Below are 12,870 nucleotides of genomic sequence, written 5' to 3'. Positions count from 1 at the left end.
AAACGCCCAAGGTGCTATGCATCGAAAGACAACAAAAAAAAAGCAAGGATGAAAAAGTACAAGTGAAGCATGTCTTCACATAGCCGCCGCAGAAAGCAAAAACGCCGAATGAAAAGAGTGGGAAATAGGCAAGAAAAATAATGAGACCCAATAATATCGACAGGATTGAAGAGAGGCAGAATCGACACTGCGTAAGAGAATAAATGTCGCACACCGACTCTGGAGGATGATGCAAAAGGACCCGGGAGAGCAATGCCAAAAGTCAGGTGGCGGGCCAATCTGACAACAAGCATGCAATGATGTCACGAACGATCCCTTTCACCTCCCCCTTGAGTAAATAATTCGAATTCACACATCAACTCAGATTCAACAGTCTATCCCGGTTGAACAGGGGGGCTGTGGAGACAATGATGACTCTGTGGCGTTGAATCGAAATGTGGTTGTCCAGGGTGGCCACTCGAACCAGTCGGGTGGCAGATGAGTGAGAACATGGCGATCGTAAGATTTCCCCCTTGGGTAAATGCTGATCCGCTCGCGGAGACAAGAAATTCGTATGTCGCCAGAAACTCCAACCCTGCTGTCTTACTAGACTGTGACATGCTGACATGGAGCATGCACCCACTGCGCGACCACTTGGATGTGCGGCGAGAAGAGAAATCCGTTGACCATGGATTTCATCGTAATGAGGAAGTGAAAAATAAATCGAGTCTTGGTAAAAAGGGCGACCGCATGTAAACCGCCTGTTGCAAAACCATTAAGCCCTCCCGATTGACGTTCACGGGATGAGATCTCCGGCCACCTTGCAACATTCCGTCCATCGGAGGAAAGCCGGGCTACTTCTGTGCTTTGCGTGCTTTCGTACTGCGGGTCATTTCGCTTTTGGTCATGTTGCGAGTGAGACCACCGATGTAGTCTTGGAGGATTTTGTTCTCGTTTTCCAACTTATCATGGTCTGATTTGACCGCATCGATGCGTTCGGCGAGAGCCTGAAGGGATGATTGAAGAGCTTTAGCTTGCCTAGATTTTGGGCAAAAGTCATGTAGTTAGCTTCTGAACACCTCACACTGGCGTTCATGGGCGAAAGCGCCTTCCGAAACTCACTCCTGAAGGGTTTGTCGGGCCTCCTTGCCCAAACGCTCCAAGTCGGCCGAATTGCGTCGTGGGCTCATTGCGCGAGCGTCGTCCGGGGGAAATTCTTCCTCCTCAATTTCAATTTCTGGATGGTCCCGGGGGACAAGGATCGAAGCACTGGGTTTGCGGCTCGCCATTCGCGGACGTTCTGATCGGCCGCGACGCTCTGTTTCTGCGTCGGATATGGAAGAGGATGATGAAAGGGATGACATATGCATACGGCCACCGTCGTTCGGTTGCGGCAAGGTATCCACGGGAAAGGCTTCAGTCATTTCGGTATCTGATGCCATAAAGGTAACTGCTCACGACACTCAATATCGAAAGGAGGTCCAGGATGGCGGTGTGAACAAATCCCCAGGATTGGGAGGGTTTGCAGGATAACTCAGGCCGGAGGAAAAAGCGGTGGATGAACGACCACGGTCTACCCCTAGCGATGTACCCCAGATGAGAAATCTGTGTTACGCTTGAGGTAGCTACCGGGGTCGGTGGAAAGTCGAAAAGGAGAGGAGGATTGCGTGATTTTCAAGACGACCGGGGTCGACTTTTATGAGGCTAGGAAATCCGAAATGCGTAGGTTGAGATAAATGCAATTCGAGATTGGGGGGAAGAGAGGGGAGAGAAGGGTAACCGGGGGGGGAGGGGGAAGGTGGGCTCAAAGAGAGGGTCTGGCTGAATTTTTCTTGTTTTCCTCTTATTTTGCGTCAAGAGAGGCTGGCCACGCCGGGAGAGTCGAGAGTTGGATTTGGGATGTGGGAAGTTCAAAGAGAAGAGAAGAAAGAGAGAAAGAGGGAAACCGAAAAGAGCTTTGGAGGAAAAAGGAAGAGAGTTTCGGTATCGGCGTTACGGCGGAGGGGGTACATGGGAGTGACCTGAGGTATGGTGCGACGGGAGCGGTACCCAGTGGTACCTATGGAGTTCCCCTGGGATTGTCTATCTTAGCACCGTTTTTGCCTGTAGGAGGAACCCATGTCCCTTGGGATTTCCAAGGTCGGATCATCCTTCTTTTTCCCTTCGGTATTACTTCTCTACAGTATTTTTGATCGGGTCTTTTTTTTTTGGTTTTGGGTATAGGTTCGTATTTCTCTGGTATATTGCAGGTACCTGGGTATTAATTTACTATATTCATATGGATCCTCGATGGCGTGCACATCCACTGCTCAATTCCCCTCAGATAGCAATTTCCATTCATAATCCGGTTGAAACGCGATATTCATCGGTGAGAAGGGAACGGTAAAAAAAAAACAAGAAAAACGAGGGGGATGTAAATGGGACTAACTAACGGGTGGCTCCTTGGATTCCCCTTTCCACGCACACTTTCCGGGCAAGTATCCGGTACACCGCTGTTCCCTATTTGCGTCATGGTCCGATCAAGTACTCGGTACATCATAGGGCACACGCTTTCTCGTCGGTTCCGCTCTTCTGCCTCCACCGCCAGTGTGGCATTGAACACGTATTGGTTTTATTCCATATTATACCATTCCCTACATGCTACCTTCAGATCCGGATTGTAAGCTGTTCGACGGAGTCTATTTCCATACGATTCAAAGTCCTCAGCCACCTGGCCCCGGGAACCTGGGTCTCCTGCATTCCATTCCACCCGGATATCCCGTACCTTTGGGCAATAATTCTCGATGCGAGGTTCGACTATACATACTGTATGATCCATACAATATTTGCACATGTGGTCATATCCCCATCCTTCAGGGGAGGGGCATGCAATGTCGATCGAGCCTCAGAGTCAAATCCCGTGATCTCATTGGCCTTTAATTATCATTCACGCGGACAGCGAGATATAAATTCACCTAGGAATAACATGCATATACATACCTATACATCAGGAGTATAGCCGTTGACTCCATCTCGTACTTTTTAAGGTACATCCTCGATGCTCAGGGATGGCAACGAATTCCAAGGGGCAGAAACACCCGCCCTTGGAGAAGATCGGCCGAGGCAAAAGCTCGATAAATGAATCTTGTTTATGCCCTCTTTTCTGAACACAGTGATACCCTCCCAACAAGGGGGACAAGGTGTCTATCATATGTCTTTTAATATCCAGCGCCCATCGGATTGGATCCAAGGCACAAGGAAAACACATCCGTCATCAAATCCCCATTCATCCCTCGTTAGCCGCTTCCAGCGCCACCCAAAACAAAAAAGCAAAAGATCTGTATACCTATTCACCCTGGGGAAGTACATAGGAAACTCCCCGGTACCTCGCCAGAAAATGGGACAAGAAATGAAACTGAAAAAAGAAAAAGAAAAAAAGAAAAAAGTGGCACAACTGTAAGTTGCTGCTCCGCACCAAGGCCTGTCGTAATATCCCGCAACCAGTCACCATCGGCCCTCCGTAGCCCACTCCCTCACCACCAATGTGCGCCCAACGCTTGGGCTTCAGACGATCCATTCCCGCGGGTTTTGACATGCTCCCTTATAATTTGATGGATCGTGAGCCGAAAAGGAGGTGAAAGGCTCATAGCCGCCGATCTTAGAAAATCGTTCCCAGTGCAATGATAAGGAATGTCGGTATACTCGGCTCTGGTAAATCCCCATGCTCGATGGTCATGATCTGAATCATGCCGTTCGCCGTGAAATTGGCATTCGATGGGGATTGCCGGCGCCACTTTAAGCTTGGAAAGCGCCGGGGATGTGTAGTAATGTTCCGCGTTTGTGTACGATGCACGATGGACATCGGCTGCCTTTTTGACTCCTGTCTCCCTTTTTTCCCTTTCTGGGCTATATTTCAATCTTGGAAGTTACCATTTGAGCCGAGTGAGACGCATCAGACTATCACCCAAAAAAACCCTCAATGTGATAGCCCTTCAACCGCCCTCTGGAGTACGTAATCACTTCTTCCTATATACAAACTGTTGGCTTATGGTGCTTATGCGGTATGATGTATGATGTACGATGTACTCCGTACCATCGGCCAACTCATCCTTCTGTCAAGCCAGTGGCGTGCGTTCCTGAATCCCGTTGTCAGATGACTTTTTTGTCCTATCTTATACGATATAATAACATAATATACGCTTAGGCCTTGTACGGAGTCCGTCTCTGGTCAAACCCAGTGTAAGCCAGTGACTGTATTTGAACGCTCTTCATCGGCGTGTGACTTTGGGCCGCAATCTAAAAGTCGACAACGCTACCGAAAGGTGGTTTGGGACCAAAATTACATCATGATATGCCGTACCTAGGTATGTGGTATTTCAGGTTTGAATACTCCGTACAGAGTCCATACAACATACTGGTTCGTTCCATTATATTAGCCTAACCGTGGTTCCCGCTAGGGAGCTGGGAGGCGAAAAACGTGGGATTTGGGGCTGAGACAGCATCAGACCATGACGACCGTCTTTACAGCCCCTTGGCCTTTGTCTCCGAGACATTTCCTGACTGTTTGCGTCTTGCCTCCTATTTTGCCCTTTCCCACCACCTAACCCGCTTCAATGGCCAAAGCCAAGTACCCGATCTGCAAGTATGTTTCGTCCGACCTGAACCCCGAAATCCCCACCTATTGTAAACGAACGCGGTTTTTGCTTTTTGATTACGGAGGGGGCGTCCAGGGAAATTTTAGTTGCACGCTAGAGTGGGTTATTTTCCCCTTCTTTTTGCTTCTTTTGCCCCTCCCTGAGTCCTCAGTGGCCACATTCCCGTCTTTCTTCGATGGCCCCTAAAGTAAGATGGTCCAATCATTGTCGCAATCTTCCGGCCCTTCCAAGGAATTCATCCTTAGTATATTATGTGAGCATATTAGGTGAGTATATTAGAACATCCTGTTATCTCTATACAACGTACGGACTCCTCCGTAACCCGATGCTGCCTTTTCGGGAATGATAAGTACCAGACGATCGTGCTCATCCCGAAAGGATTCTTCGATTCATTCCATGCATTTGCCTGAATTCAATATGTTCTCCACATAGCCCAAGGCAGTTACGCGCTACAACGCATGTTGTGGTTTACACCGTACAATGCATCGATGACGATGGAGGAAGTATGTACTATGCCGACCACTGCCGTGCCTAGCATACCCCGAGAGGACGTTGTACAATCCCACGGGGATTGCCTGCCACGAACCATATCGTACGTTTGTTTCTGCCGACACACGGGAAGCACTAGCTTGTCAACAAGGCAAGAGTTTGCATCCGGCCAAATGGGTACAGCATAAACAAGCTCGAATTGGCAAGAGTCGTTGACGTCGTGTATCTCTCGCCAGAAACGTGTCTGTGTCTCCACCGTCACACATCAGCCTCAACAAGTCTTGTGGGATATCCCCCGCCGAACCCAAATTTACATTGTCGTAGGTGACACACAACACACATATGTTGTATTGGGATCCCTTATAGTATCCGCTCCTTGCAGATCCGGCGATCAGGCAATCCGGTTTACAGATGTCAATTCCTGTTTTGTGCGTGCTTTGTGGAGAATGCTCCATCGGCGGATTGTCGGTCCTGCGTATCCATTGCTCTGCCAATCACCCGGCCGGGAGACTTGATCATCATGGGATATATATAGCCCGAGATCCACGGGGGATCTAATTCTAAGGCTAGCGCTGAACTATCATGCTGTGTGTGTGGGTTCGAGGTTGTGTCGGTGACAGGGTCGCCATGTAAAATGATATTAGGCTCTACCACATAGAGAATGATAGTCGGGTCGACTTGGCATGGGCACCAAGATCATGCCGACGGTCTGAGTAAAGTTGAACAGGAAGGATATGATAATGATTCCAATAATAGCAGAATGTACAACCTTGGAAACTGTACCGAAAAGCCCCGCCAAAGCTCCAAATGCAATGAATGGTGTCTATTTACCGCCAAAACACCAACCCAATCCCTTTGCCTGTCATCATCATAGAGCATCGTACGATTGCCATTGGTACAAGGCTCTCAACACGGCGATACCGCCGGATTGTGTCTCAACCGTGCGGCCCCGGCCCCGGTCATTATAGTCATTTGACGTGAAACCCGCAGTTGACGATTTGTAGTCGTAATCATCATTGCGGGAGTCGACAGCGCCATCCGGGATGATGCTACTGTCCACGATCCCCTCAGCTTCCAGCTGATGATATGTACGACCCCACCAAGAACCAAACCTGCCCTCGTTGTCACGAGTTACTAAGGCGGCCTGCGCATTGTGCTCGATCCAAGGACCATAGGCACGACACCGCTTCATATGCTCCTCATACTGCTCTACCCAATCATCACCTGTTGAATGTATACGGGCTGTATCCACCAGAAAATGCTTTTCTTGTGGCCGAAGAGGTCGGCAGAATCCTGATAGATGGTGGAAAAAGATCCCCTTGAAGGTCTGTCCATCCTGGGAGCAGGCCCCATGAGAATCACATGCCTCCTCGAGGATGCCTCCACGACCAATTCCCCGCCACTGTCGGCTGGAAGTATGTGGCCACCCAGTGGCCCGCATCACTTTGTAAACAAGCTCATGACCGTCATGCAGATAGTCCCGTGATTTCGTGGCTAACCAGAGTCCTCTCAGCCCGCTGAGAATGACTCCTTGGTTGTACGTGTAAACCATCGAGTTGAGTTCGTCGCATTGCCGCGAGCCGGGATTTGATGTGCTCTGCCAGCCACTGATGTGGAAACCATCTGCATAGAGACCGCCAATGCCAGTCATATTCGAATCCTTGAGCCAGTCGTACGCATCGATCGCAGCTTTCAGATGAACAGGACTGTGTGGATTATTTCGTGCTGGCTGCGTGCCTTGCGAGCCGGCAAGAAACGGGGCATCAATGGAGTCCCCTGGGAAATACAAATACATTTCTATGCTCGCGGAGACAAAGAGCTCGTTCGTGATCGCGTTCTTGTATGGCAGCAAGTACGGGCTCCATATCATACCCCCCTCGCAGAGAGTCTTGTCCCAACCGGCGGAGGCAAGCTCGTAAAAGATGCGCGCTCTGTGTGCAGCAGAATCCCGAAACTGGGTACCGTACCACGGTTGTCCGGAATAATTGGTTGAGGACACATAGTGAAGGTCCGAGTGAAGATTCTGGAACTTGATATTTTCTAACCATCCCAAGACGACCCAAAGCATGTCGTCGTAGGCCTGGTTTCTTAGGCTGAAAGCGTTTTCGCCAAAATAGAATGCAGATGTATGACTGAAAAACTGATTGACTGTATTTTCAAGCGTGAAGAACGATAATCCCTGCAATTCATCCGTGTCAGGGAGATCAAGTGGACCTGAGGTCAAAGACGATAGCGCGGCGGAAACATGTGTCCCTAATACCGCTGCGGTCCAATCGATGCTGGTGGGCCACGTGCCCTGCCATAGTACAAAGTACTTGTCTTGCATCACCTGCAGGGCGTCGATAAGTTCCTGCAAGGTATCGAGCATGGGTTCGTGAGTCGGCTCTTCCGGGTTTGATACAGTATTTCCAAAGCTGGTCTCATTCGAGGAAGCGTCAAGCACACTGGATGATGAAGCCACTTCTAAGACTTCCTGAGACGTATCCACCAGCGCATTGACCCCAGTTGAAACTGCTAGGAAGCATAGTATAAGAATACTGTATAGAGATCGTGATGGTGATAGTCCCAAGGGGGTAAAGGATACGTGTCGGGGAGCCATTCTGCCCCAGGAAAGATATCCTGCCAGAATCAGATCCCCAAACACAAGTCTTCAGACCTTGGATATGAATAATGAGTTCGCAATGACTGCGACTAAAAAAAGAAGAGGAAGAGCGATAACCTATGCGGGGAAAACGGGCCCCCGGGGCCAAGGGCGCAGCTTAGTGACCAGACCCGCTGTTTCCCGTCGAGCTCTGGGGCTCGGGGCCAGGTGATGGCTGAAAAGCATCTACAAACTTTGGTGGCATAAGATCACAATGGAAGGGCGTTGAAGTCTTCTGACTCAACGGAGAATATTACATGTATCTTTATTCTTCAAACATACGTATTGGCTCTACCAGGGCGCCACATGGCTGGCGCGTGATGCACCCCGCAAGGGATCTTTAGGTATATTATACTTATATTATACTGTTGTGGTAATCCCACTTGGATGGATGTTCGATTTGGTCATGACATGAGTCGCAAGGCTGTTAAGCATGGTATACGGTGGCTTTTAGTTAGAAACAATGTTCATACTGTACGGAGTACATTACTCAACAACGTTGGGCTTCGAGGTCCAAGTCCTGGAAATTGTCTTGGCAGACTAGATGTTCATACTCGAACTTTGATTTTCATTAAATGTCTTTCATTTCTGTGCCGAGGTCAGCATGATCCTAACCACCTGTAAGCCTGGGGTTCCGTACCATTATGGTAATCTATCGTGACGCCGGCATGCACCTCTTGTATGGATGTGTCCCATGCACATGCATATTCGACCTGTAGGCCCATACAGGTCGGATGGAGAAGCCATGCCGGCAAAGCCCAGATAATTCGTTCATCATAGATGAATTCGGGGAGGAGGATTGGGAAGGTTCGGACGAAACAAGGTTCGGTATTGAACAAAAAGGCGAGGATGAACGAACAACACAGATATCAAGGGAGAAGCCGTATGCAATTCATGCCCGCCAAGATTGATTGTTCCCATTCATTAGAAAAGTTCAGTCCCGATCATCGCCAGCTTCAGGGCTACGGCTGCGGTTGGGGCTGCGGCTACGATTGCGGCCGGCCCGACCCTTCGGTGCGCCATTCTTGTTCTTGCCAGATGGAGGCGGGCGCACAAAAGCGTAATCAACGTGGAGGGTTTGTTCGAGAAGCTTGTAGCCGTTCAAATTCTGGATGGCCTCACTAGCCTCGGGGAGTGTCGAGTATTCAATCAATGCGTATCCCTATCCGAGCAGTTGTGTTAGCAATTGTTGTCAAAATTTTAACTGGAGTCTACAAAGGCCTCCATATTTCAAAAGAAATACGCGTTGAGGGTGAAGCCAGAAGTCGCGCGCACCTTGACATAACCTGTTCGCCGATCAAGGTTCAAGCTGAAGTTTTTGATTTCTCCATACTCCGCAAAAAGCTCAGTGACATCTTCCTCTGATGATTCTTCGTGGATATTAGACGCAATGATAATCCATCCCTCGATACTGCGCACAGCGACTGCGTTTCCCTGAGTGCGTGGCTCAAAACTGCGGTCAGACTGATCGGGAACCTCGTCGTGTGCGACAGGAGGGTCAACCTCCATCTCAGTGGACATTTTGTGAGATTATGAAGCAAGAAATTTGGTGCAGTGGTTTTGGCGTTGTGTAGGAAAATGGTCGAATACTGGAAATGTTCAATGGGGTTGGGTCTGGATCGCGATCTGAGGTCTGCAGAAGCGGCCTTGGGCGACCTCCCAGGAACCTGGTAATCACGTGACTATGAACTGCGCACCGAGGGACTGATCTTTACATTCTGTTAAACGGATAATTACTTATATGGGTGGATCTTTTATTTAGCGTACGGAGTACCTAGGTATCAAACTAGCCCCCGTGCTAGAAATATATCAGAGATTCGGTTGATATTCATTATAACTGACAGTATATGTGCGATAGGACGAATATAGATCTTTATACTGCAGCCCGCAGGCCGAATACCTGCATACCTAATTTCTACATATATCAAGCTCATCTTTCGTTTGAGAGCTATAACTGTCCGAGTTTCATTCAAGTCAAAGCATACATTACCTGTGATATTCCTAGAGGTTGTTGGCTCAAGTCGGTCCCATTTTTACCTACATCCATGATACACGAGAACTGCCATTCACAAGAGTGGAGATTTGCATTTGTTGCTCCTTCTGTTCTATGTACTTCGGCAAGTAGAACGCAGCCCTTGCCCAGGTGATTAGACAGGATTACTAATACGAACCAAGCAGCATTGATGTGAGCAAATTAAAAAAAAAAAACCTTGAATTTGAGATTGGGGAAGAAAACAAGTGGCTGGAATATGGGGTTGTCAAGTGAATGAGAAAAAAAAGAGAAACACCGAGTCTGGTGCTGGGCGAACCCAAGATCAGGTTGCCCAATTAATAAAGTTGGACATAATGTGGTTTAGCGGCGGTTGTTGCCCATGCCGAGGATCTGGACCATGCGAATGAAGATGTTGATGAAGTCCAACTCCAGGCTGACACACTCGTTGACAACATCACGCTTGATCAAACCACGTTCAGCAAGACGAGCGTGGTGCAGAATCTTCTGCACGTCGTAGAGAGTAAAACCACCGAAGACAGCAAGACCGCCATACAGCCACATACGCTCAGACCACATCAGAGTGCGAACAGCAGTAGCAGGCAGAACCATGGGGGCGAGTCCAGAGAGAGCAACGATAGTCACACCGGCAAGGAGAGGGCCACCGAGGTACAGGTACTTCTCTTGCTTGGCAGTGGCACCGACGAAAGCGATTGAGCCCATCATACCGACGGTGTAAAGACCAGCACGAGCGAGAATGGCGGGGTTCATGAACATCAAGGGAGAAAGAAGAGCAGCCTGGGTAAGATTGAAGAGAGTCCAGCAGCCATACTTGACGACGTAGCTATTGAAATGGTTAGCTTCATTCTTGGTTGCTTTCATGCAGATTCAAGGAGATATTCGAGGTGTGAAAAAGACTTACTTATCCGGAGAGGTGTAGAAAGTGCCGTACATGGAGCCAATGCTGCCAACGAGACCGACACCCATGACGAGCCACGGGTTCATAGCCATGAGACGATAAGACCAGCCGCTCATGTGAAGAGCGCGAGCAGCAACGCCAATGATACCAATACCGAGACCGGTGTGCATGAAAGTTTCGTTCAGGAAGCTCCGTTCGTAAGCGGGCATGCCGCCGTCCTCTCGTGTCTCGCGGTTGAAAATGAAGTTGGTTGCCAGAACAGTACCGCCAACAATGGCAGCGCCGTAGATCAATTTCTGGGTCATGTTACCACCTTGAGCAGCATTGTAGCTCTGCTGGATGTATGTGCGACGGAAAGCATTCTGGAAGTTTTGTCGGGACTTGGCGAAGATCGAGGATGAAACACCCTGAGGCTTGGTTGCCTGGGTGGGCTTAAGAGGAGAGTTGTGAATGAATCGAGTGGTATTTGAGAGCTTAGGAACCTGGCGAAGTGCCGAGGATACAGCGAACGGGCGCCGTAAGAAGAAAGCCATGTTTGCGATGGAGGTGTCGAAAGGAAAGAGTGAGATGTTTAAATGTCGGGCCCACGGGTGATATCAAGGCGGCGATTACTCATGTTCCGTTAACGACCGCTTAAATCCGGAAAATTCCAGAACATGTCACGTGCAAGAAGTGGGATGGGTTTGATAGAGTCATAGTGGGCTTCTGTGTTTTTGATTATCAGATCAACTTAGTTGCAGATACGTCATCCGTCCTCGACTTCTACTTTAGTTCAATTTTAGCCATGGCTTCGAGTCTAGAGACCATTTGTGTGCCCCATCTACCGACATCTCTGCCAGTACATGTTGCTCTATATCGTGATGTGCAAAATGCCGCCTCGCTGAAAGGTCAGCTTCTCGCTGGCCAAAAAGAATTCGAGTATGCCTTCATTGATGCAAGCATGGTATGTTCATTTATTTTCAACGAAAAAAAGTGACCCATCTGCTGACACTGAGTGATAGGTGCTGTCAAGGGCGCATGCCATTGCTGCAGTGTTCAGAGCAGTTAATGATTACATGCACAATCGACTTAGGTCCCATAACGTGCATTCTGAGATTGTATTCTCATTGAATCCTACAAATAATGTGTGTTGCATGCGCCAAAGATGAGCGGCAAGTTCGTCATCAATAGCCGGAGCTAACACGGACTTAGATTGCCGAATCATTCCGTAGATTTGGTATTACCGATTCAACCAAAGACTTGTTGGTCATCAAGGTCTCTGTCTCTCCGGAAATAACCCATGAGTCTGTTGCAGCCCATTTGGACAGCTCGGTCCAAGGAACTCCCGTGCCTTTCAATGACCAGACACTTTTTGAACTTGCGGATATCAACAAGATCAAGAAAGCATACAAGTTGGGGGCTCTGCCTTCGCCAACGGCCAAGGAGAATGACGAGGCCAAGCAAAGGCTCGAAAACTCCTTGTTGAGCGCAATTGCTTTGAGAGGATCGTGAGCACTTATTTACATTAAGCAATGAGACTTCACGATACCCAAAACACTCGTCTCTGAAGTCTGTTTTTGGCTAAGTGGGAGATGCAGCCATCTTACCACTTGTACCGTTCGACGAGGTAAAGATTGCCTCCTAGGAATCCGGGCCGTGCAATGGCTGAATATTGGACGATTGGCTTCAATCTGACTCACGAGCTGTCAAAATCAAATCGACATGAGCCGGATTTTCTGTCATATGCTACCTATCTTACATCCCTGAATTGGGCTGGGAACACCACCATTTCTCTTCGAGATACTGCACGAAGTCAAGATAATGATGAATCGAATGCTATATTCCATATACGCAACCCGTTTGTTTTACTAGAAAAGTTGGGCCCTTGTAGTATACATCAATAGTAGAAGGCAGGCGCCAAAATTGGTAATTGCTGGAGGCTAAGCTCAAGCCTCCAGCATATATCTACTGGCCTATTCAGTTTATATGGTTGCAGGGATGTGACAGACTGGACTCTGTTGGTTGCCCGGCCGAACTATGTGACCAACCCAAAATAGCAACCCTGCAACTTTGCCAAGACCGCGGGCGACCCTTTACATTGAACTTCAACATTGGACCACTACATGGACATACATACATGTACCCAAAAAGCGCACCCGACTTAGATACGCTTTCAATTATTTTATTCCCCTCAGGGCATATGTTGCCCAGGAGATGTCTGCTCTAAGAAACCCAAGAG

General features: G+C 48.7%; 5 protein-coding genes across 5 annotated transcripts; 1 reads left to right on the top strand and 4 right to left on the bottom strand.

Annotated features, from left to right (window-relative positions):
* Nucleotides 1–833: 833 nt before the first annotated feature.
* Nucleotides 834–1,403, bottom strand: N7457_009206 (short coiled-coil protein; the record flags this gene model as incomplete). The annotated part of the gene is made up of 2 exons (XM_057180249.1): nucleotides 834–1,017; nucleotides 1,102–1,403. 2 exons carry the CDS (start codon nucleotides 1,401–1,403, stop codon nucleotides 834–836), a joined length of 486 nt encoding a protein of 161 aa, XP_057028635.1.
* A 4,567-nt stretch (nucleotides 1,404–5,970) lies between these two features.
* N7457_009205 (putative glycosyl hydrolase) lies at nucleotides 5,971–7,701 on the bottom strand (the record flags this gene model as incomplete). Its single annotated transcript, XM_057180248.1, has 1 exon — nucleotides 5,971–7,701. The coding sequence occupies one exon, from the start codon at nucleotides 7,699–7,701 to the stop codon at nucleotides 5,971–5,973; it is 1,731 nt and encodes a 576-aa protein (XP_057028634.1).
* Nucleotides 7,702–8,677: 976 nt separating this feature from the next.
* N7457_009204 (RBM8 family RNA-binding protein) lies at nucleotides 8,678–9,264 on the bottom strand (the record flags this gene model as incomplete). The annotated part of the gene is made up of 2 exons (XM_057180247.1): nucleotides 8,678–8,905; nucleotides 9,019–9,264. The coding sequence occupies 2 exons, from the start codon at nucleotides 9,262–9,264 to the stop codon at nucleotides 8,678–8,680; spliced, it is 474 nt and encodes a 157-aa protein (XP_057028633.1).
* Nucleotides 9,265–10,096: 832 nt separating this feature from the next.
* N7457_009203 (Bax Inhibitor family protein) lies at nucleotides 10,097–11,185 on the bottom strand (the record flags this gene model as incomplete). The annotated part of the gene is made up of 2 exons (XM_057180246.1): nucleotides 10,097–10,577; nucleotides 10,656–11,185. 2 exons carry the CDS (start codon nucleotides 11,183–11,185, stop codon nucleotides 10,097–10,099), a joined length of 1,011 nt encoding a protein of 336 aa, XP_057028632.1.
* A 251-nt stretch (nucleotides 11,186–11,436) lies between these two features.
* N7457_009202 (EKC/KEOPS complex subunit CGI121/TPRKB) lies at nucleotides 11,437–12,143 on the top strand (the record flags this gene model as incomplete). Its single annotated transcript, XM_057180245.1, has 3 exons — nucleotides 11,437–11,595; nucleotides 11,654–11,776; nucleotides 11,844–12,143. 3 exons carry the CDS (start codon nucleotides 11,437–11,439, stop codon nucleotides 12,141–12,143), a joined length of 582 nt encoding a protein of 193 aa, XP_057028631.1.
* Between the last annotated feature and the right edge of the window lie 727 nt (nucleotides 12,144–12,870).

The sequence above is a fragment of the Penicillium paradoxum genome (genome assembly GCF_028828445.1).
Source record: "Penicillium paradoxum strain IBT 22861 chromosome Unknown utg000007l_segment0_segment0, whole genome shotgun sequence".
NCBI lineage: Eukaryota > Fungi > Ascomycota > Eurotiomycetes > Eurotiales > Aspergillaceae > Penicillium > Penicillium paradoxum.
Note: the sequence above shows the minus strand (reverse complement) of the source record. Positions and strands in the feature narration are given on the sequence as shown.